The sequence below is a fragment of the Haliotis rufescens genome, unplaced genomic scaffold, assembly GCF_023055435.1.
Source record: "Haliotis rufescens isolate VD_foot unplaced genomic scaffold, xgHalRufe1.0.p SCAF_2, whole genome shotgun sequence".
NCBI classification, from domain to species: Eukaryota; Metazoa; Mollusca; class Gastropoda; order Lepetellida; family Haliotidae; genus Haliotis; species Haliotis rufescens.
Window position 1 is genome coordinate 9,778,975 of NW_025963890.1, and position 23,556 is coordinate 9,802,530.

Consider the following 23,556-nt stretch of genomic DNA (forward strand, 5'->3'; position numbering starts at 1 on the left):
TCTGATCCTTCATTTGTAATCTATGACATTCTGATCCTTCATTTGTAATCTATGAAACTCTGATCCTTCATTTGTAATCTATGACACTCTGATCCTTCATTTGTAATCTATGACACTCTGATCCTTCATTTGTAATCTATGAAACTCTGATCCTTCATTTGTAATCTATGACATTCTGATCCTTCATTTGTAATCTATGAAACTCTGATCCTTCATTTGTAATCTATGACACTCTGATCCTTCATTTGTAATCTATGACACTCTGATCCTTCATTTGTAATCTATGACATTCTGATCCTTCATTTGTAATCTATGAAACTCTGATCCTTCATTTGTAATCTATGACACTCTGATCCTTCATTTGTAATCTATGACACTCTGATCCTTCATTTGTAATCTATGACATTCTGATCCTTCATTTGTAATCTATGATACTCTGATCCTTCATTTGTAATCTATGACACTCTGATCCTTCATTTGTAATCTATGACACTCTGATCCTTCATTTGTAATCTATGACATTCTGATCCTTCATTTGTAATCTATGACACTCTGATCCTTCATTTGTAATCTATGACGGTCTGATCCTTCATTTGTAATCTATGACATTCTGATCCTTCATTTGTAATCTATGACACTCTGATCCTTCATTTGTAATCTATGAAACTCTGATCCTTCATTTGTAATCTATGACATTCTGATCCTTCATTTGTAATCTATGACACTCTGATCCTTCATTTGTAATCTATGACACTCTGATCCTTCATTTGTAATCTATGACATTCTGATCCTTCATTTGTAATCTATGAAACTCTGATCCTTCATTTGTAATCTATGAAACTCTGATCCTTCATTTGTAATCTATGACACTCTGATCCTTCATTTGTAATCTATGACATTCTGATCCTTCATTTGTAATCTATGAAACTCTGATCCTTCATTTGTAATCTATGACATTCTGATCCTTCATTTGTAATCTATGAAACTCTGATCCTTCATTTGTAATCTATGACACTCTGATCCTTCATTTGTAATCTATGACACTCTGATCCTTCATTTGTAATCTATGAAACTCTGATCCTTCATTTGTAATCTATGACATTCTGATCCTTCATTTGTAATCTATGAAACTCTGATCCTTCATTTGTAATCTATGACACTCTGATCCTTCATTTGTAATCTATGACACTCTGATCCTTCATTTGTAATCTATGACATTCTGATCCTTCATTTGTAATCTATGAAACTCTGATCCTTCATTTGTAATCTATGACACTCTGATCCTTCATTTGTAATCTATGACACTCTGATCCTTCATTTGTAATCTATGACATTCTGATCCTTCATTTGTAATCTATGATACTCTGATCCTTCATTTGTAATCTATGACACTCTGATCCTTCATTTGTAATCTATGACACTCTGATCCTTCATTTGTAATCTATGACATTCTGATCCTTCATTTGTAATCTATGAAACTCTGATCCTTCATTTGTAATCTATGACACTCTGATCCTTCATTTGTAATCTATGACATTCTGATCCTTCATTTGTAATCTATGAAACTCTGATCCTTCATTTGTAATCTATGACATTCTGATCCTTCATTTGTAATCTATGAAACTCTGATCCTTCATTTGTAATCTATGACACTCTGATCCTTCATTTGTAATCTATGACACTCTGATCCTTCATTTGTAATCTATGAAACTCTGATCCTTCATTTGTAATCTATGAAACTCTGATCCTTCATTTGTAATCTATGACGGTCTGATCCTTCATTTGTAATCTATGACATTCTGATCCTTCATTTGTAATCTATGACACTCTGATCCTTCATTTGTAATCTATGAAACTCTGATCCTTCATTTGTAATCTATGACATTCTGATCCTTCATTTGTAATCTATGACACTCTGATCCTTCATTTGTAATCTATGACATTCTGATCCTTCATTTGTAATCTATGACATTCTGATCCTTCATTTGTAATCTATGAAACTCTGATCCTTCATTTGTAATCTATGAAACTCTGATCCTTCATTTGTAATCTATGACACTCTGATCCTTCATTTGTAATCTATGACATTCTGATCCTTCATTTGTAATCTATGAAACTCTGATCCTTCATTTGTAATCTATGACATTCTGATCCTTCATTTGTAATCTATGAAACTCTGATCCTTCATTTGTAATCTATGACACTCTGATCCTTCATTTGTAATCTATGACACTCTGATCCTTCATTTGTAATCTATGAAACTCTGATCCTTCATTTGTAATCTATGACATTCTGATCCTTCATTTGTAATCTATGACATTCTGATCCTTCATTTGTAATCTATGACACTCTGATCCTTCATTTGTAATCTATGACACTCTGATCCTTCATTTGTAATCTATGAAACTCTGATCCTTCATTTGTAATCTATGACATTCTGATCCTTCATTTGTAATCTATGACGGTCTGATGCTTCATTTGTAATCTATGACACTCTGATCCTTCATTTGTAATCTATGACACTCTGATCCTTCATTTGTAATCTATGACATTCTGATCCTTCATTTGTAATCTATGACACTCTGATCCTTCATTTGTAATCTATGACACTCTGATCCTTCATTTGTAATCTATGACATTCTGATCCTTCATTTGTAATCTATGACACTCTGATCCTTCATTTGTAATCTATGACACTCTGATCCTTCATTTGTAATCTATGATACTCTGATACTTCATTTGTAATCTATGACATTCTGATCCTTCATTTGTAATCTATGACGGTCTGATCCTTCATTTGTAATCTATGACACTCTGATCCTTCATTTGTAATCATTGGATGGGAAGCTCTATTCACCCATCTGACAAATTGTTTGGTACAGATGTAACATCTTTGCCATGTGGTTACAGGTTTGCTATCATCCCGCTGATGTATCCGTTTGCCCGGCTGTTCTCGGTGCCAAGTTCAGCCTTTGTTGCACTGTCATGTGTGAATGTGTTCCTGGGAACTGTGTCAACGCTGGCAACATTTATCTTGGAGGTGTTCGAGCAGGACGACAAAGTGAGTTCAGGCAATTTGGGTCTCAACACTACCATAGCTAGTTATTTTGGCGCAACTTGTAGAAAAGGACGAAAAAATATGTTTCCTGACCGACCTTGTAATGATGCCACAGCTTTTACTAGTATCTGGGTTTTATGCATGCAGTGTAAATTTCATGTGCTTTCCTAAAGAAAAGGCTAGTCATTATCTTCATTTGACAAGAGACTTCTAATTATATTGTTTTTAAAAATGAACCTATCTCACACTATGCATTTTATCCTTCTTCTTCGATCATGGTGTAGAAACGATCCCGAAACAAGTTTGCAGCTTCAAAAGGGGCGGTCGGGTAGCCTAGTGGTTAAAGCATTCGCTCGTTACGCTGAAGACCCGGGTTCGATTCCCGACATGGGTACAATGTGTGAAGCCCATTTCTGGTGTCCCCCCGCCGTGATGTTGCTGGAATATTGCTAAAAGCGGCGTAAAACCATACTCACTCACTCCAGCTTCAAAGAACACCTCACCCAAAGTCTGTCCTATGTCTCTGTCATTAATCCTCATCTCCGTTGTGTCTAATGGAGTGATTGGCAGGCGTTCCACAATGTTTTTACGTTTTCAAGAATTATTTACATGCATAAGATATCATGAAGATCAGATTGTTAATGCACCGGTCACGTGATGCATTCTATAGGGAAATGGTTGCATGTACACTGTTCTTTCTGCGGAACTCGGAACACCACATTGTCTGTCTGCAATACAGAACACGATGTTTTTGGTTTTTGAATGTGTGGAGCTTTGACCTTGTGTTTGGCAAGACTGCTGTAGGCTGATTTCCGTATCACGTATCAGAATTTTCTCTAATTTGTAATCAAACCTGCTCATTCTTGAATTCGAACAGACTGACCTAATGCGAACCTTTCGGTGCACTTTATGTGTTTTGATTGATTGTATGGATATGCTGCTGCAGCCACGGCGATGAGACTCACCAGGAGAAAAGGGATCTTATGGGTGCTGGGATACAATTATGCTATGACTTCATAAAGACATTTGGTGTCAACTTAATTGTGATTTTCACCCATAAGGTCACTTATCTCATGGTTGGTCACATATGTTTTTCACATCACAGTGACCATGTCACTAGCTTTCGGTAGGGCTTTGATGACTGCATGTGAAACCGTTCACACCGTTTTGATATCATTTCCACACCCTGATCAAAGATGGATGAAATGCATAGTGTAAGATAGGATAAGTATTATAAATGTACTATTTACTGTAAAATTTGTTAAAAAAGACACGTAATTTTCCTATCCTATTTTTTTATTTCTTAAATTGGAGACACATTTTTTTTTTTTATTTTTTTTTTTTTCAATGTTGCCCTTTGTCATCACAATGTTTTCGCAAATGGCCTATGATGGGTCACATGATGGATTTTTATATATAAATTTAGTTTATTGGGACTCACACAGTAACAAGTAAGAGCATTCAACATTGATAAACTTGTCCATAACTTACCCCTTCCCACTGCCACTGTAGGGTCTTGCGGACATAAACAACATACTGAAACAGGCATTCCTGATCATGCCTCACTACTGTCTGGGCCGGGGACTGATGGACATGACCGCCTACAAGCTGCAGGCAGATATCATCACCAGATTCGGTATGTCAGAACATCATTATTAATGACTGTTTGCACAGATGGATGTAAAGCTAACATTATTTTGTTATTACGAATTCAAAATGTTCAAATAAATATTAATTTATGACAAAATATGGGTATTGGACAGATTCTCGTACTCATCAGATTATTGAAATACTATCACAAGTAGAGGTTGCAATGGCCCCAATATTCAGCCCATCACTGAAGCAAACACTTTCCTTCCAACCCTGACTCTGACCCTGGTCCCATTCCTCTCCAACACTGACCTTCACCCAAGTCTACAACACTGAGCCTGACCCTGAACCTGTCTCTGCAACCCTGACCCTCAACAACACTGACTCTGGCCCATGTCTCTACAACACTGAGCCTGACCAAACTCTACAACACTGAGCCTGACCAAACTCTACAACACTGAGCCTGACCAAACTCTACAACACTGAGCCTGACCAAACTCTACAACACTGAGCCTGACCAAACTCTACAACACTCAGCCTGACCAAACTCTACAACCCTGAGCCTGACCAAACTCTACAACACTCAGCCTGACCAAACTCTACAACACTGAGCCTGACCCTGAACCTGTCTCTGCAACCCTGACCCTCAACAACACTGACTCTGGCCCATGTCTTCCCCTGTCCTTCCTACCCTGGCCCTGCTTCTCTTACCCTGCCTCTCCAACCCTGACCCTGACCAAACTCTACAACACTGAGCCTGACCCTGAACCTGTCTCTGCAACCCTGACCCTCAACAACACTGACTCTGGCCCATGTCTTCCCCTGTCCTTCCTACCCTGACCCTGCTTCTCTTACCCTGCCTCTCCAACGCTGACCGTGACCAAACACTACTCCAGTGACCCTGACCATATACCCACCTTTCCCACACTAACCCTGACCTTGACTCTCCAACACTGACCCTGAACCTTCCTCTAAAAGATCTGATGTAGACCTTACACTGTAATCCAACACTGTAACCCAACACTTTCCTTCCATCGTTGACCCTGCCACTCAACGTTGATCATGACCCTGACTCCGCCTCTGCCTCTCCAACATTGACCTTGACCAAACTCTACAGCACTGACCCTGACCATGAACAGCCTCTCCTTGACCCTCAACCTGCCTCTTTAACACTGACCTTGACCCCATCCCTCCAATACTGACCTTGGCGCTACCCCTCTAACACTGTAATCCAACAATTTCCTTCCAAGATTGACCCCAACCCTATCTCTCAAACACTATGTCCACAGGACATGACAACTCCATGTGATCCTAAGTTAGAATTAGACCCCAGTGACCTATGCTCGTCATGCAAAGTGACTTAATGGGTTGGGTGATCAGGCTTGGTGACTTGGGTGATAGGGTGTCAACCTGCCCTTACGGCATGGATTGTTCTTCAGAACATCAATCGCTGGGTTGCCTTGTACAGATTCAGTTATTTGCAGACTGTCGTCATATCACTGGAATATTTACAGTGAAGCATTACAAAAATTAAAAAAACAATCCTAACCAAACCCCTAACTAGTGTGCTTGTTTACCAGGTGAGACGTTGGATTACAACCTGTTTGACTGGAAAATAGTTGGTCGCAACCTGTTTGCCATGTTCGCCCTGGGTATCGTGTTCTTCATCTTCAACCTGCTCATAGAGTACAGGTTCTTCATCAAACCAAGGTGAGACCAGTGAACAAGTCAACTAGGACTTCATTCTCTGCAGCGTTTATTCCAGAAGCTGGTCAAATATGTTTTAGCTTGATCCAACTTTTCTCAGACATTCATTTAGGAATTTGTTGCAGTGAAGTGAAAGGAGAGAGTTATGTTTGTAAACCTGTGATTAGAAATGATTGAGGACTGTAACGATACCAACTTGAATGAACTTTGTTATGAAACTTCAGTTTTTACTTTGAAAAGATATGTTACAGAGTTGGGCTGGGATGGGTAATTCGGGTCCTCGGGTTGGGGTACCTAAAGGACCACCTGAACTCTGTGCTTAGTCACATGATAAATTTTTCATCACATTAACACTGAAACTCCATGGTTACACTACAAGTCGCTTATATTTGAATTTCTTTCTGACTATACACTCATTCCTTCTGACATTTATATCTTTGTGTAAAGATAGAGCTTCAGTCAACTTCAGTGTATGGGTGATCAGATCGTGTATCGAAAAAGTTTTTGCCAGAGCTCCAGTAAAATAATTCCCAATCAAACATTTTGTAACCAACTCTTGAGACCTACAGCAGGTACCCGAGTAGGGTCGGATACCCGGGTACACAATTTGGACTCTTCCCAGCCTTATTACACATTGCATTGGATTCCATCACACTTCTGGATTAGACACATCCACTGGTACACTAGTCAGAGACTAGCGAAATTCCAGAATTACTGGTGATTTTCACAAGTCTAGTTATTTTACATTGTCCTGAATTAGCTGTGGACTATTTGGATATGACTAAACGCATTCACTGCCGGGTGACTTGGGGTTGCTGTGTTGAAGCTCTTGATCTTGACAACTGTATCTGTCACTGCAGGAAGACAAAGGGGCCTTCCACCCCACTGAACAACGAGGACATTGATGTGGCTCGGGAACGTCAGCGGGTCATGTCAGGAGGGGCAGATAATGACACCTTGAAGCTGGAGAACCTCACCAAGGTGAGACTTGTCACACGATACCCTTAGCTGGAGAACCTCACCAAGGTAAGACTTGTCACATGACACCTTGAAGCTGGAGAACCTCACCAAGGTAAGACTTGTCACATGATACCTTTAGCTGGAGAACCACACCAAGGTGAGACTTGTCACATGACACCTTGAAGCTGGAGAACCTCCCCAAGGTGAGACTTGTCACATGACACCTTGAAGCTGGAGAACCTCACCAAGGTAAGACTTGTCACACGACACCTCAAAGCTGGAGAACCTCACCAAGGTGAGACTTGTCACATGACACCTTGAAGCTGGAGAACTTCTCCAAGGTGAAACTTGTCACATGACACCTTGAAGCTGGAGAACCTCTCCAAGGTGAGACTTGTCACATGACTTCTCGAAGCTGGAGAACTTCTCCAAGGTGAAACTTGTCACATGACACCTTGAAGCTGGAGAACTTTTCCAAGGTGAAACTTGTCACATGACACCTTGAAGCTGGAGAATCTCACCAAGGTAAGACTTGTCACATGATACCTTTAGCTGGAGAACCTCACCAAGGTGAGACTTGTCACATGATACTTTGAAGCTGGTGAACCTCACCAAGGTAAGACTTGTCACACGACACCTCAAAGCTGGAGAACTTCTCCAAGGTGAAACTTGTCACATGACACCTCAAAGCTGGAGAACTTCTTCAAGGTGAGATTTGTCACATGACACCTTGAAGCTGGTGAACCTCACCAAGGTGAGACTTGTCACACGACACCTCAAAGCTGGAGAACAGCTCTAAGGTGAAACTTGTCACATGACACCTCAAAGCTGGAGAACTTCTTCAAGGTGAGATTTGTCACATGACACCTTGAAGCTGGTGAACCTCACCAAGGTGAGACTTGTCACACGACACCTCAAAGCTGGAGAACTTCTCCAAGGTGAAACTTGTCACATGACACCTCAAAGCTGGAGAACTTCTTCAAGGTGAGATTTGTCACATGACACCTTGAAGCTGGTGAACCTCACCAAGGTGAGACTTGTCACACGACACCTCAAAGCTGGAGAACAGCTCTAAGGTGAAACTTGTCACATGACACCTTGAAGCTGGAGAACTTCTCCAAGGTGAAACTTGTCACATGACACCTTGAAGCTGGAGAACCTCTCCAAGGTGAGACTTGTCACATGACACCTTGAAGCTGGTGAACCTCACCAAGGTGAGACTTGTCACACGACACCTCAAAGCTGGAGAACTTCTCCAAGGTGAAACTTGTCACATGACACCTCAAAGCTGGAGAACTTCTTCAAGGTGAGATTTGTCACATGACACCTTGAAGCTGGTGAACCTCACCAAGGTGAGACTTGTCACACGACACCTCAAAGCTGGAGAACAGCTCTAAGGTGAAACTTGTCACATGACACCTTGAAGCTGGAGAACTTCTCCAAGGTGAAACTTGTCACATGACACCTTGAAGCTGGAGAACCTCTCCAAGGTGAGACTTGTCACATGACTTCTCAAAGCTGGAGAACTTCTCCAAGGTGAGACTTGTCACATGACTTCTCAAAGCTGGAGAACTTCTCCAAGGTGAAACTTGTCACATGACACCTTGAAGCTGGAAAAACCTCTCCAAGGTGAGACTTGTCACATGACTTCTCAAAGCTGGAGAACTTCTCCAAGGGAGACTTGTTGTAAGAGGCGACTAACTGGATCGGGTTGATGCATGTTATCATATCCCAATTGTGTGGATCGATGCTTATTATGTCAATCACTGGATCGTCTGGTCCAGACTCAAACAAAACATGACACCTCAAAGCTGGAGAATCTCACTAAGGTGAGACTAGTCACATCTATGAAATATTCTTGGTCTACCCATGAAAGGCCACATATTTCCTGAGTGAATGAGTGAGTTGTGCAATATTGAAGAAATATGGCTGGGGACGCAAGAAATAATCTGCACACATTGCAGCTATGTGGGGAATTAAACCTGGGCCTGTGGCATGATGAGCAAACGCTTTAACCACTAGACTACCCCATCCCCCGTGGCTTCCTGAGAGTCTGATGAGTCATCAATGATATATTAGTTCATAATATAACTTGTTTTCATCTTTAACGATAAATATTGTATCATGTTTGACACAAACCATACAAGGTGTACCGGTACTGAGTTATCATGATTTTGACATTAATAACTGTCACTGATTGCCATCATGCTATGGCCCATTGGTACTGCTCATATGCCAGACCCGTGAAGATCCGGGTTGGAATAGGTCTACAGCAACCCATGCTTGCCTTAAGAGGCAACTATGCTTGTCGTAAGAGGCGACTGTTGGGATCAGGTGGTCAGGCTTGCAGACTTGGTTGATTCATGTCATCGTATCCCAATTGCGTTGATCAGTTCTTGTGATGTGAATCACTGGATTGTCTGGTCAAGACTTGATAATTTACAGATTGCCGTCATAGAGCTATTTATGTCATTCGAAAACTAAGATGAAGAATATGATGACTTTCATTGAACTTTTGTGTGACACCACCATCTGTCTCTGCAGACCTACTGGACCCCTGGGAAGAAGGGGCGTCTGACAGCTGTAGACAGACTGTGTGTGGGGGTGCCCAAGGGGCAGTGTTTTGGTCTGCTAGGGGTTAACGGAGCAGGGAAGACCACGACCTTCAAGATGCTGACAGGAGACGTGTCCGTCACCAGCGGCTCGGCGGCAGTCAGTGACATGAGGTACGTGGCAGATTAATGTTGTCAGTGGTTTCATTAAGAATTGACTTCAATATATTTTGAGTTTATGAAGGTAAGGTGCACACATTATATGTCTTATAATTAGCACTGTGTTTATTTTATTAATAACTTGGTCAACAATAATAACTTCACAGACTACATATATAATCAGTAATGCAAAAGAAAAGTAGACAACAATACAAAATCAGTGACATCATTCAGAGCAAATATAACACAAGCCCACTCTATTATCAGCCAATCAGGAAACAGTAGACAACTGATGGGCGTGGCCTTATATTTTTTTCAGTTTATGAAAGCACAAAGACAAAAATAATTGATGGTTTAGCCAATGAAATGACATTGAATCCCTTGCAAGAGATGACAGTATTTTTGGTCAGTTGCATGCAGTATCAGACCCCATCTGGCCAATGGGCTTTTGGCTATTCCAGTGGTTGGGTTGTATTTGGTTGTAACCTGGCTTGAGTTCCAGTTCATTATGTAATTTATTAGATTAATAAATCGGTTCCTGGTGTGTTGACTTTTGAGATTGCTGCAAATAAGGAATGTAACAATTCATCGAATGATCGGTGCATCGCCATCCTCTGTGTCACGATATCAGTGCATATAGATATGATGAACAATGATGTGGACATTAACTGAATACCTTATTTGACGTAATAAGCGCCCCGCTCTAATAAGTGCCAACAGCGATATTTCCTGATATATTGGCAAGTGAACAATCCCAATTAGCACCCCTTCCAAATGATCAATGTACACAAGACTTATTTAGTCGTGTAGAATACCCACTCGTGTGTTATATGCACCCTTAATTATGGGCAATTAAATTTTGGAAAATATATCTGTCAAGTATAATACACACAGACTCTTTTGTATCATTACAAGCTATCAGCATAAACCCCGAAATTTACGATCTTTCAACTCTGGGTTTTTTTCACCAAAATTTTATTCTAATAAGAAACCCAAATTTCTATTTACAATTAGAGCTAGATGTGACTGTGCTCCCTGATCCGTTACAAACGTGTTGTGTTGGGCAGTATTCTTAATCACAATTAGAGCTAGATGTGACTGTGCTCCCTGATCCGTTACAAACGTGTTGTGTTGGGCAGTATTCTGAATCACAATTAGAGCTAGATGTGACTGTGCTCCCTGATCCGTTACAAACGTGTTGTGTTGGGCAGTAACCTGAATCACAATTAGAGCTAGATGTGACTGTGCTCCCTGATCAGTTACAAACGTGTTGTGTTGGGCAGTATTCTGAATCACAATGAGAGCTAGATGTGACTGTGCTCCCTGATCCGTTACAAACGTGTTGTGTTGGGCAGTATTCTTAATCACAATTAGAGCTAGATGTGACTGTGCTCCCTGATCAGTTACAAACGTGTTGTGTTGGCCAGTATTCTGAATCACAATTAGAGCTAGATGTGAGTGTGCTCCCTGATCCGTTACAAACGTGTTGTGTTGGGCGGTATTCTGAATCACAATTAGAGCTAGATGTGACTGTGCTCCCTGATCCGTTACAAACGTGTTGTGTTGGGCAGTATTCTTAATCACAATTAGAGCTAGATGTGACTGTGCTCCCTGATCAGTTACAAACGTGTTGTGTTGGCCAGTATTCTGAATCACAATTAGAGCTAGATGTGAGTGTGCTCCCTGATCCGTTACAAACGTGTTGTGTTGGGCGGTATTCTGAATCACAATTAGAGCTAGATGTGACTGTGCTCCCTGATCCGTTACAAACGTGTTGTGTTGTGTTGGGCAGTATTCTGAATTACAATTAGAGCTAGATGTGACTGTGCTTCCTGATCCATTACAAACGTGTTGTGTTGTGTTTGGCAGTATTCTGAAGGACAATTAGAGCTAGATGTGACTGTGCTCCCTGATCTGTTACAAATGTGTTGTGTTGGGCAGTATTCTGAATCACAATTAGAGCTAGATGTGACTGTGCTCCCTGATCCGTTACAAACGTGTTGTGTTGTGTTGTGTTGGGCAGTATTCTGAATCACAATTAGAGCTAGATGTGACTGTGCTCCCTGATCTGTTACAAATGTGTTGTGTTGGGCAGTATTCTGAATCACAATTAGAGCTAGATGTGACTGTGCTCCCTGATCCGTTACAAACGTGTTGTGTTGTGTTGTGTTGGGCAGTATTCTGAATCACAATGAGAGCTAGATGTGACTGTGCTCCCTGATCTGTTACAAATGTGTTGTGTTGGGCAGTATTCTGAATCACAATTAGAGCTAGATGTGACTGTGCTCCCTGATCAGTTACAAACGTGTTGTGTTGTGTTGTGTTGGGCAGTATTCTGAATCACAATTAGAGCTAGATGTGACTGTGCTCCCTGATCTGTTACAAACATGTTGTGTTGTGTTGGGCAGCATTCTGAAGGACATGGTGAAGGTGCGGCAGCTGATGGGCTACTGTCCTCAGTTTGATGCTCTGGACTCCCTTCTCACCGGCCGGGAACATCTGCAGTTCTACGCCCGAGTCAGAGGCATACCTGAGAAGGATATCAAAGATGTAAGCTTTTTTAACTTATTACTAAACAGATAGGAACATTGCTAGAGGATGTTTTTATACCTCAGTCGTAAAGGGCGGGGGTATATTGTTATACCAAGGAATTCTGTCCATCCTTCCATCTGTTCGTCCTCCGAGGACATTGTTTGTATGCGTTCTATGACTTGAAAAATTCTCCATAGATTCTTTTCAAACTTGGTGAATACTTTCTATGCCAATAGGAGAAGTGCAGTGGGAAGTTTGATTTCAGTATTTGGATTTTCTGAAAAATACAGCTATATTTCATTATTTTTACTTAGAATTGCTTGACTTAAACATTTGTGTGACCTGTAACTTGAAAACTACTGCATGGATTCTTCTCAAATTTAGGGAACAGTTTCCAGTGCTGTATCTACTGCTATGTATTGGCCTTAGTTTTAGCCATGTTCAAATATCATGACATGTTTTGTCATTGGTCACATATCATTATATGTATGGTAACTGATTAGCTTTCTGAAGTGGTTACTTCCTACTAGTAGTAAGGCTTTAAATGGTGTGTGTGTGTGCAGGTGGCAGAGTGGGCTATCAGGAAGCTGGGGCTAGTGAAGTATGCCAACGTCATCGCTGGCAGCTACTCCGGTGGCAACAAGCGGAAACTGTCCACCGCCATCGCTCTCATTGGCAACCCTCCCATTATATTCCTGGTAAGTCCAACACACAGTAATTCTAAAAGCCATGAAGTATAGGTTACTGTGTGCCAAACGAGATCATGCTTGTGAACTATTTTCATAATACACATTCTTTGACTATTATACAGTTATGTGTTTCTAGTGTTTCTAGTAAGATGTTTTGTGGATTGTATCAGATCCAATTCTTTTGATGTGGCAGCTGTGTCTCAGCTTCCTCTCTCCCTCTCCCTCTCCATCTCCATCTCCCTCTCCTCCTCTTCCCCCTCCCCCCGTCCTCTTCTCTGAGACAAGACCCATGAAGATCCGGGGTAGAATAGGTCTTCAGCAACCCATGCTTGCCGTAAAAGGCGACTGAAGGGATCGGTTGGTCAGGCTTGCTGACTTGGTTGATGCACGGTCATCGATTCCAATCGATGCTCATGATATCAATCACTGGATTGTCTGGTCGAGACTTGATTATTTACAGACCGCTGTCATATAGCTGGAATATTGCTGAGTGCGGCGTTAAACAACAAACCAACCAACCAATCTCTGAGACAAAGTAGGACTTGCAATAGTCCTAGAGCTACAGTCAGTAGGGCCCTGATTTGGATTGTAGACAGTATCTTGCACTTACAATGAATTCATTCACCTTGTTCAGGATGAACCTACTACCGGTATGGACCCCAAGGCTCGTCGCTTCCTCTGGAACTGCATCAACAGCATCATCAAAGATGGCCGCTCCATCATTCTAACTTCCCACAGGTGAGAGAAGTTGATCAGATCATGTTCTGTGCATTACAGTCCTTATAGCAAGTCTTTGAACTGCAGAATGGGATTCAAGGGGACAGAAAGTCCTACAGTATTTCATGCTTGTCTAATATCTATCCCTGTAGTGGCTGCATCCCTGTAATTGTGGCTTCACAGTGCAGTGACATGAACTACCTTGCACAGTCTTCTAGCCAAAATAAGTTTGAAGTTGAACTACCTATCGATCAGGATAACAGATGGCCGACTGGATCTCACCGGAGGATACATCCTAGTGTCTGTCCCTGTAATGGCTGCTGAATAGGATGAGCACACCGATGTGTGCCACACTGGAAATATTGCTGAATATTGTTTACAGCCTTGTTCACTGCTTGTTGTATTGCAGATTGCAACACTTTGTTGTGTAAATTCCTGGTCACTATTTCATGCATGTTTAACACATTTTTAACACATTTAACTACACAATCTGTTGCCGTAAGGCCAGGTTTTGTCTTGTTAATGCAATTAAATTAGTGAGTGAGTGAGTATGGTTTAAGGCTGCTTTTAGCAATATTTCAGCAATATCACGGCGGAGGACACTAGAAAATGGGCTTCACACATTGTACCCATGAAGGGAATCGAACCCGGGTCTTTGGCGTGAATAGCCAACACTTAAACCACTAGGCTACCCGACTGCCCCTGAAGGAGTTGAAAGTCCTTGACATGAATCTGCTTGCATGGGTAAGGTACAGCTTTGAACAGTAGGATGATGTCGAAGGATGTTTCTGAGTGTTGTTCCTGTTGCAGCATGGAGGAATGTGAGGCGCTGTGCGGCAGGCTGGCCATCATGGTGAACGGCCGGTTCAAGTGTATCGGCAGCACGCAGCATCTGAAGAACAGGTCTGTTTTCTCACATCCTACATATACTCGTCTAAACACATGTGTCGTGGTGTTTGGCAGATAGAGTTTATTGCTGCATTCACTGTAGATCTTACATATCAAGTTTGCGTGAGTGAGTTTGGTTTAACACCGCTTTTAACAGTATTCCAGTTATATCACAGTGTGCCTACTTAATGTGGGAGGAAAGCTGGTGCAGGTCTCAGACGTTTACCACTTCGGTGAAACCCACAAGCAGGGGTATGGTGCTGACATACCTAAAAACATAATCGGGGCGAACCAGGATTCGAACCCACAATCATAGGTTTCTGGCTTGCCCAATTAATGCAACTCTTCAGAGCGAATTGCGGCGCCTTAGACAACTGGGCTACCCGTGCCCTCCATATCAAGTTTGAGGTGAAGTGAGGTTTAATGTCGCGTTAAAGATTATTGCACTTGCATAATAACGTGCATACACGTGTGTGTGTGTGTGTGTGTGTCTGCTTGTATTAGTCCGAACTAAAGACAGTTTAATAGTGCTAGCCCAATGAGATACCACAGTTTAACATGTATATCCCACTCGGACACAGTATTCAGACTCTGAGCCTTTTTGAATGATGTGGCCGGGGATCACATCAACGTTCCACTCTCCAGGCAGACGCTCCATCCACTAGACCACTGAGGCGGTCTGGGAGACTGTGGGGAGCTTATCTGGGGTTCATCATGCCATTGTCCAGACAATATTTTGTTCTATTCATGAACAAGATGAATAAATATTAATGCATTTCTTATTCTACATATTTCAAGATAACTTGAGAGATAATCATCTGTATAAAAAAACACAAGGAAATCTTTCTTAATCTTCTGGAAGAATGTGTGTGAAAATATTATGTATCAGATTTATTTTCCCAAGAGCTAGGTGGTGACTGCACATAAAAGTTAATGCCCTGACTAGTCTCATGTCCAAGTGTGATGGCCCTATGGGATTCCAGGGAAGAATGTACATCCTCAGCAACCTACGCTTGTTGTCAGTCGCGACTAAATGGATCGGGTGGTCAGGCTCAGTGACTTGGTTGATGGTTTGTCTCCTACACATGAACCAAGTCCAAATTCATTCCTCAAATCCACTCCAATGCCCTTCGAATGCATATTTTCCAAGTATTGATAATAGTAGAAACTGGTCATTGGTTATATTGCCCTATAATGACGCCATGTCCACATGTGCAGGTTCGGCAATGGGTACACAGTGACCCTGAGAGTGGCTGGAGGTCAGCCCGACCTGGAGCCCGTGAAGCAGTACATGAAGGAGCAGTTCCCCGAGTCGGTGCTGAAGGAAAGCCACCACAACATGCTGCAGTACCAGCTGGGCACCACCGCCATTTCCCTGGCCAGGCTCTTCGGGAAGATTGAGGGTGGCAAACAGCACATGGGCATTGAGAGCTACTCCGTCAGCCAGACCACACTGGACCAGGTGAGTCCTTGTCCACTGTAACCCATCGGTCAGTCTTGACGGAAGAGGAGGTCTGCTGTATTTCTGGGAATTGTCTGGGGCTTTGTATTTGTGAGTTCTGCAGACTCTCAGTAAAGAGGGAATCCCAGACCTGGGACCAAAATTTCAGCTCAGAAAGATTGTCAACAGTGTTTAATATTACCCGGGGTACAACAGGTTGGCAGCCTGAGTGCCGCATTATTGTTATTCTGTTCTAAACGCCTCTTAAGCTGACTCGACCCGTGAATTTCCGGATTAGAAAAGGTCTTTAGCAACCCATGCTTGCCATAAAAGGCGACTATCAACATCGCTGTTTTGGTTGATACATATCGTATCCCAACTGCGTGGATTAATGCGCATGATGTCAATCACTAGATTGTCTGGTCCAGACAGATTATTTACAGACCGCCGCCATATAGCTAGAATATTGCTGAGTGCGGCGTAAAACAACAAACAAACTTGAGCTGACTCTTTCGCTCAACCAGTTACCATAACGTGGCACTCCGTGTATCTGCCTTCAAAATTCGCTCTACATGTATTAAATTGGGCTGAGGGCATGTAATAATCCATTGATGGTAGTCCCCATTGACTTGTAGCATTTGAGGGCTATAATTCTAAACCAGCCTTCAGTGCTTTAGTTTTGCTACAAATTGGATCGATGATCATGGTGTCAATCGCTGGATTGTCTGGTCCACGGCCCCGTTCCACAGAGCGGTTTTAGCCCTATGACTACCATAGGCCTATGTTAAAGCATAGGAGTTACGATCATCTTAGCGCTAAGATTGCTTTGTGGAACAGGGCCCAGACTCGGTTATTTACAGACCGCCATCATATAGCTGGAATATTGCGGAGTGCGGCGTTACACAACAAACAAACAACAAATTGAAACTGAATAAAACTGACAGAAAATGTAAACAGAGTAAACATGTGTGACTCATTTCAAGCAGGACTAGCTACAAACACTGAGGACTAGTTAAATAACATGTCCGCTAGTCTTAAGAAGAACACATTTTTAAGTCTGCTGTTTATCAGAATGATATTCCTCCATGAAGCTGTATGACTTTCATGGGATGAAATGATGTATTTGGTTTCTTTCTCGGGATAGGTCTTCATCAACTTTGCCAAGCTGCAAACAGACATGGACATTGAATTAGAAGATGATGAACTACCTCCTGATCTGAGCCAGAGGGCCTATGAGACAGGTGAGATAGAAGTCCCCAGTAAGCCATCATACAGAGTATAGTGTTCTGTACAGGATACTTGCATTCATGTGATAGGAAACAACTGTACTCTTATAAGCAGGCAAGACAAGCAAAAATCTAAGAAAACAAGTTCACCACTCGTAATAACAGTCCATGGCATTTTCTTAAATGTATTTGTATGCTAGATCCCATTCTCCCTCCAGTTCCGACTGTGTATTTGTATGCTAGATCCCATTCTCCCTCCAGTTCTGACAGTGTATTTGTATGCTAGATCCCATTCTCCCTCTAGTTCTGACTGAGTATTTGTATGCTAGATCCCATTCTCCCTCCAGTTCTGATTGTGTATTTGTATGCTATATCCCATTCTCCCTCCAGTTCTGATTGTGTATTTGTATGCTATATCCCATTCTCACTCCAGTTCTGACTGAGTATTTGTATGCTAGATCCCATTCTCCCCCTAGTTCTGACTGAGTATTTGTATGCTAGATCCCATTCTCCCTCCAGTTCTGATTGTGTATTTGTATGCTATATCCCATTCTCCCTCCAGTTCTGATTGTGTATTTGTATGCTATATCCCATTCTCACTCCAGTTCTGATCATGTATTTGTATGCTAGATCCCATTCTCCCTCCAGTTCTGACTGTGTATTTGTATGCTAGATCCCATTCTCCCTCCAGTTCTGACTGAGTATTTGTATGCTAGATCCCATTCTCCCTCCAGTTCTGATTGTGTATTGGTATGCTATATCCCATTCTCCCTCCAGTTCTGATTGTGTATTTGTATGCTAGATCCCATTCTCCCTCCAGTTCTGATCATGTATTTGTATGCTAGATCCCATTCTCCCTCCAGTTCTGACTGTGTATTTGTATGCTAGATCCCATTCTCCCTCCAGTTCTGACTGTGTATTTGTATGCTAGATCCCATTCTCCCTCCAGTTCTGACTGTGTATTTGTATGCTAGATCCCATTCTCCCTCTAGTTCTGACTGTGTATTTGTATGCTATATCCCATTCTCCCTCCAGTTCTGATTGTGTATTTGTATGCTATATCCCATTCTCACTCCAGTTCTGACTGAGTATTTGTATGCTAGATCCCATTCTCCCCCTAGTTCTGACTGAGTATTTGTATGCTAGATCCCATTCTCCCTCCAGTTCTGATTGTGTATTTGTATGCTAGATCCCATTCTCCCTCTAGTTCTGACTGAGTATTTGTATGCTAGATCCCATTCTCCCTCCAGTTCTGATTGTGTATTTGTATGCTAGATCCCATTCTCCCTCTAGTTCTGATTGTGTATTTGTATGCTAGATCCCATTCTCCCTCCAGTTCTGATTGTGTATTTGTATGCTAGATCCCATTCTCCCTCCAGTTCTGACTGTGTATTTGTATGCTAGATCCCATTCTCCCTCCAGTTCTGATTGTGTATTTGTATGCTAGATCCCATTCTCCCTCCAGTTCTGATTGTGTATTTGTATGCTAGATCCCATTCTCACTCCAGTTCTGATCATGTATTTGTATGCTAGATCCCATTCTCCCTCCAGTTCTGACTGTGTATTTGTATGCTAGATCCCATTCTCCCTCCAGTTCTGATTGTGTATTTGTATGCTAGATCCCATTCTCCCTCCAGTTCTGATTGTGTATTTGTATGCTAGATCCCATTCTCCCTCCAGTTCTGATCATGTATTTGTATGCTAGATCCCATTCTCCCTCCAGTTCTGACTGTGTATTTGTATGCTAGATCCCATTCTCCCTCCAGTTCTGATTGTGTATTTGTATGCTAGATCCCATTCTCCCTCCAGTTCTGATTGTGTATTTGTATGCTAGATCCCATTCTCCCTCCAGTTCTGATTGTGTATTTGTATGCTAGATCCCATTCTCCCTCCAGTTCTGATTGTGTATTTGTATGCTAGATCCCATTCTCCCTCCAGTTCTGATTGTGTATTTGTATGCTAGATCCCATTCTCCCTCCAGTTCTGATTGTGTATTTGTATGCTAGATCCCATTTTCCTCCAGTTCTGACTGTTTTTGTTCTTCTGTATTCCAGCCATGTACCCAAACCAGCAGCGCATGATGATCGAGGACGAGCAGAGCGTGACAGGAAGTACTGCCGGCCTCATCCTCCCCAACAGGGCCCGCGACAACTTCTTGACCGACGTGTCTGTGGCGTAGACCCCCCTTACTGTGATACCTGTAGAATCTGTGATGTTAGCTCAAACTGTGGTCAAACTGTTCACAGTAGTTTACAGTGTGAAACGTTTGGTCACTGTGACAAGAGCATACAATTATTTTACCTAGACAACATTCCATAACACTAATGTCACAAACCCAACATCACACAAAACTAGAACACAGTACCCCACCGACTGGTACACATGGTAACAGAACCCCACCCACTGGTACACATGGTAACAGTACCCCACCCACTGGTACACATGGTAACAGTACCCCACTCACTGGAACACATGGTAACAATACCCCACTAACTGGTACACATGGTATCAATACCCCACTAACTGGTACACATGGTAACAGTACCCCACCCACTGGTACACATGGTAACAATACCCCACTAACTGGTACACATGGTAACAGTACCCCACCCACTGGTACACATGGTAACAGTACCCCACCCACTGGTACACATGGTAACAGTACCCCACTCACTGGAACACATGGTAACAATACCCCACTAACTGGTACACATGGTATCAATACCCCACTAACTGGTACACATGGTAACAGTACCCCACCCACTGGTACACATGGTAACAATACCCCACTAACTGGTACACATGGTAACAGTACCCCACTAACTGGTCCCAAATGGTAACAATACCCCACTAACTGGTCCCAAATGGCACAAGAATGAATCCCTGACTACTTGACCGAAGATATACCTGATGCTGGTAAATGATTGCCTTAACAGACTGTGATATACTCACTCCATGTTATTAGTAACCCCAGTTCCTGATGCACTGACAGGAATGAATGGCACATGAACAGCTGAACATACATATATTGATTTTTAGGCAAGACATACGTGAGATGTTGTATTAATGTTTTGTGGAACCTAAACCATTTTAATAATTGTGGCACATACAAATATTGTGAGGTGTGTCTTAAATTCATTTCACATTTGGGGGGAATATTTCACAACAGATATATATTATCTTGCATTTTTAATTATCCCATTTTTATTATATTTCATATTTTGATATTGTTAGGCAATCCTACTGCAACTACATCTGTGTGTATTTAGATGACAGTGATGTGTTTTGTACAGTGCTAAACTGTAGTGTGTTCACCTGTCTTGATGTCATGGTATTCTAGATTTTTGCTGTGACTCTGGATGTTTTATATACAGAGATTATCTTTACTGTAGGACTTTGAAAATGGTGATCTAAAAAGATCAGAGAGAAATTGTGATCTTATTCTTCTCATATTCAAGGGAAATTTGTATAAGGGGGTACAATTTGAGATTATTATACAGTCTGGTTGATATTGGTCATGTGATCCTTCACACATGAAAAATGTTTTTGCTAATATCATAAACAATGGTCAATAAGCATTGTTCCATAATAATTACCTTCTGCTCCGAGGTGATAAATCGAGAAGTGTAAGAGAATCTTAAGAACGGCATGTTCTTGATGTTTCAGTTTATGTATCGTTATATCGTCTGAGTACAGAATAGAAATAGAAACTTGAGTATGGTTAGGTGCCGCTTTTAGCAATAATGCTGCGGGGGACATCAGAAAATGGGCAACTTGGAATTCAAAGGTACAAGTTGTTGATGTTCTCAATTTCTTTTGTCTGTCTTATTAGTGTTCTCTTTGCCATACCAGTAAGAAGACAAATACCCTGAACAAGGCACTCATCGCTCTCCCCTGTCAAACAGCTATTTCTCTATTATTTAATTATATTTCAACTGGGAGAGTGATATACATATTTACATGAGATTTGTGACCTTTTTGCTTTTGTTTAATTGTGGGGATCTTTTAAATCAACACTCAGCTCGCCGACACGAAGATATCCTGTAAATGTGTGTATCTGTCTATATGAAGTAGTGGTCTGAAGTGGATATGTATGGGTGAAGATGCAATATGAGTGTTATACAAGTGTTTGTATGTCTGGTTTAGATAAGGTAGATATAAAATTGCTAATCGATAGGTATAATCATGTATTATTGAAATAAGTGCTTGAGAAAAAGTGATATTCATATTACTATAGTTAATGTCATACCATGACATATTGACTATGGTAATATGAAAGAATCGGATTATCTTTCTTCAGTAGTATATGAATATATCATTGGAGAGTGTGTGATGCATGTACAAGAAACATTTGTGATAAGGGTGTGTCTATGAATAATTCCCACATAAGAGTGTTTAAGTGTCACACAATTGTTTCTTTATCCATTTACTTTCCGCAAGATCAAATAACAGTCTGATTGGAGTTTCATTAAGAGGCACAACCTATTGTTCAACAAATTAATATTTGGAGAAGAATTCACTTATATTCAGTTATATATCCTTTTGTGTGTGAATATATTAATAGTGTTTAGTATATTTGATGTTTTTTATTTACATATAGGAAAAGAAAACCATTTTCATTTTGGATTTTTGTGTATATTTTAACATAGGTCATATGTTTTAGTTATATCTTTCCATTCAAAAGTAATTCCTCATTTAATAAATTATTTTACGTCTATATAGAAAATCAAGTTCATATTACATCAAGCTAGATCTGTTATAGGAAACAAATGTACTCTTATAAGCAGGCAAGACAAGCGAAAATCTAAGAAATAACTTGTTGCATGCAATTGGTTCTCTATAACAGTCCTTGTCAATTTCTTAAATGGGTTTCATTTGCAATGTTGCAGAAACTAGGCATTGCTAGATGTCCCGAGAACAATGTTTCTTTATTGCGTTCAAGTTTTGGCTGGTTTTATGAGACCTTTGTGTCATAAATGTTTCATAGTTCCTATGTCTGAGTTGCCCCATACTTTGTTCTGCTGGTCAGAACAATAGTACTGTTCATAATTGTGATTCCAAATTTAAAGCCTTTAGACCAAAGAGTGCTTTCAAATAGATGGCATTCTTATTTCATTTCCTTGTCTGAAGTCTCCATGTGTACTTCCAAGTACTCAAGTTGAATAGTCCACAGACCAGGGTCTGTCTTATGTATCAATAACATATCAGACTAATAATTTGTGATGTACCAAATGATTAGCAAGAAAAAAACTTTTTTTTATATACATATATTATATAGCTAACATCAGCATATGTCTCAGAATTAAAGAAGTTGTCATCGATAAATTTACTATTATATAGCAACATTTCAGTCTTGCTTGACAATGGTATGAGCATCTGTACTGAAACTTCGCTATAATAGTACATTAAAGAAGGTCCTTAAACTGTGTCTACTTTTTGTCCAAGGCTGGACTGCCAAATTGAAGGTCTCTTCCACCGTTGAATAGGATGCTAAATGTCACCCTGAATTAGAAACACTGGCAACATTTCATGACAATGTACCGAAGTCATACACCACTGACCAGAAGTTCAAACTTGTACCTCATCTCACTATGAAAAGTTGTGACGTCAACCGAATTTCCTTTTTTTCTACATGACAATATTTAACTTTACTCTAAATGTACATTTTCACTGCATAATAAACAGATTTGATTTTTTGCTACAGATGTTTTCATGGTCATTTTAAAGAACAAGGTGAGGTGAAATGGGGTTTAACGTCGCGTCCAAGATTATTGCATTTTGCGACGTGCATGTACGTTTGTGTGGCTGCTTGTACTAGTCCGGACTGATGCCGATTTATAGTGCCAGCTCACTGAGATACCATACTGCAGTTTAACATGAATACCCCACTCAGACACAGTATACTGACTCCGAGCCGACCATTGGTACCATCTTTTAACATCTTTTGGTATGACACGGCCGGGGATCGAACCCCGGACCTTCCGCTCTCTGGGCGGACGCTCTACCACTAGACTACGGAGGCGGTCTTTTGAAGAAC

At 41.2% G+C, this 23,556-nt stretch overlaps 1 protein-coding gene across 5 annotated transcripts in view; it reads left to right on the plus strand.

Annotated features, from left to right (window-relative positions):
• The window catches only part of LOC124136169 (phospholipid-transporting ATPase ABCA1-like), a 90,663-nt gene extending 67,447 nt beyond the window's left edge, over positions 1 to 23,216 (plus strand). For 4 of the 5 annotated variants that reach the window (XM_048399618.1, XM_048399619.1, XM_048399617.1 and 1 more), the window contains 12 exons: positions 2,911 to 3,061; positions 4,571 to 4,694; positions 6,229 to 6,358; positions 7,216 to 7,336; positions 9,860 to 10,041; positions 12,435 to 12,576; positions 13,122 to 13,256; positions 13,882 to 13,985; positions 14,775 to 14,867; positions 16,071 to 16,314; positions 17,438 to 17,534; positions 19,574 to 23,216. In XM_048399618.1, coding sequence (XP_048255575.1) covers positions 2,911 to 3,061; positions 4,571 to 4,694; positions 6,229 to 6,358; positions 7,216 to 7,336; positions 9,860 to 10,041; positions 12,435 to 12,576; positions 13,122 to 13,256; positions 13,882 to 13,985; positions 14,775 to 14,867; positions 16,071 to 16,314; positions 17,438 to 17,534; positions 19,574 to 19,698 — 1,648 coding nt within the window. In that variant the 3' untranslated portion in view covers positions 19,699 to 23,216. Of the gene's footprint in view, positions 1 to 2,910; positions 3,062 to 4,570; positions 4,695 to 6,228; positions 6,359 to 7,215; positions 7,337 to 9,859; positions 10,042 to 11,895; positions 11,930 to 12,434; positions 12,577 to 13,121; positions 13,257 to 13,881; positions 13,986 to 14,774; positions 14,868 to 16,070; positions 16,315 to 17,437; positions 17,535 to 19,573 lie in introns of those variants that run through there. The other variant, XM_048399621.1, reaches the window with a different exon arrangement.
• Positions 23,217 to 23,556: the final 340 nt, after the last annotated feature.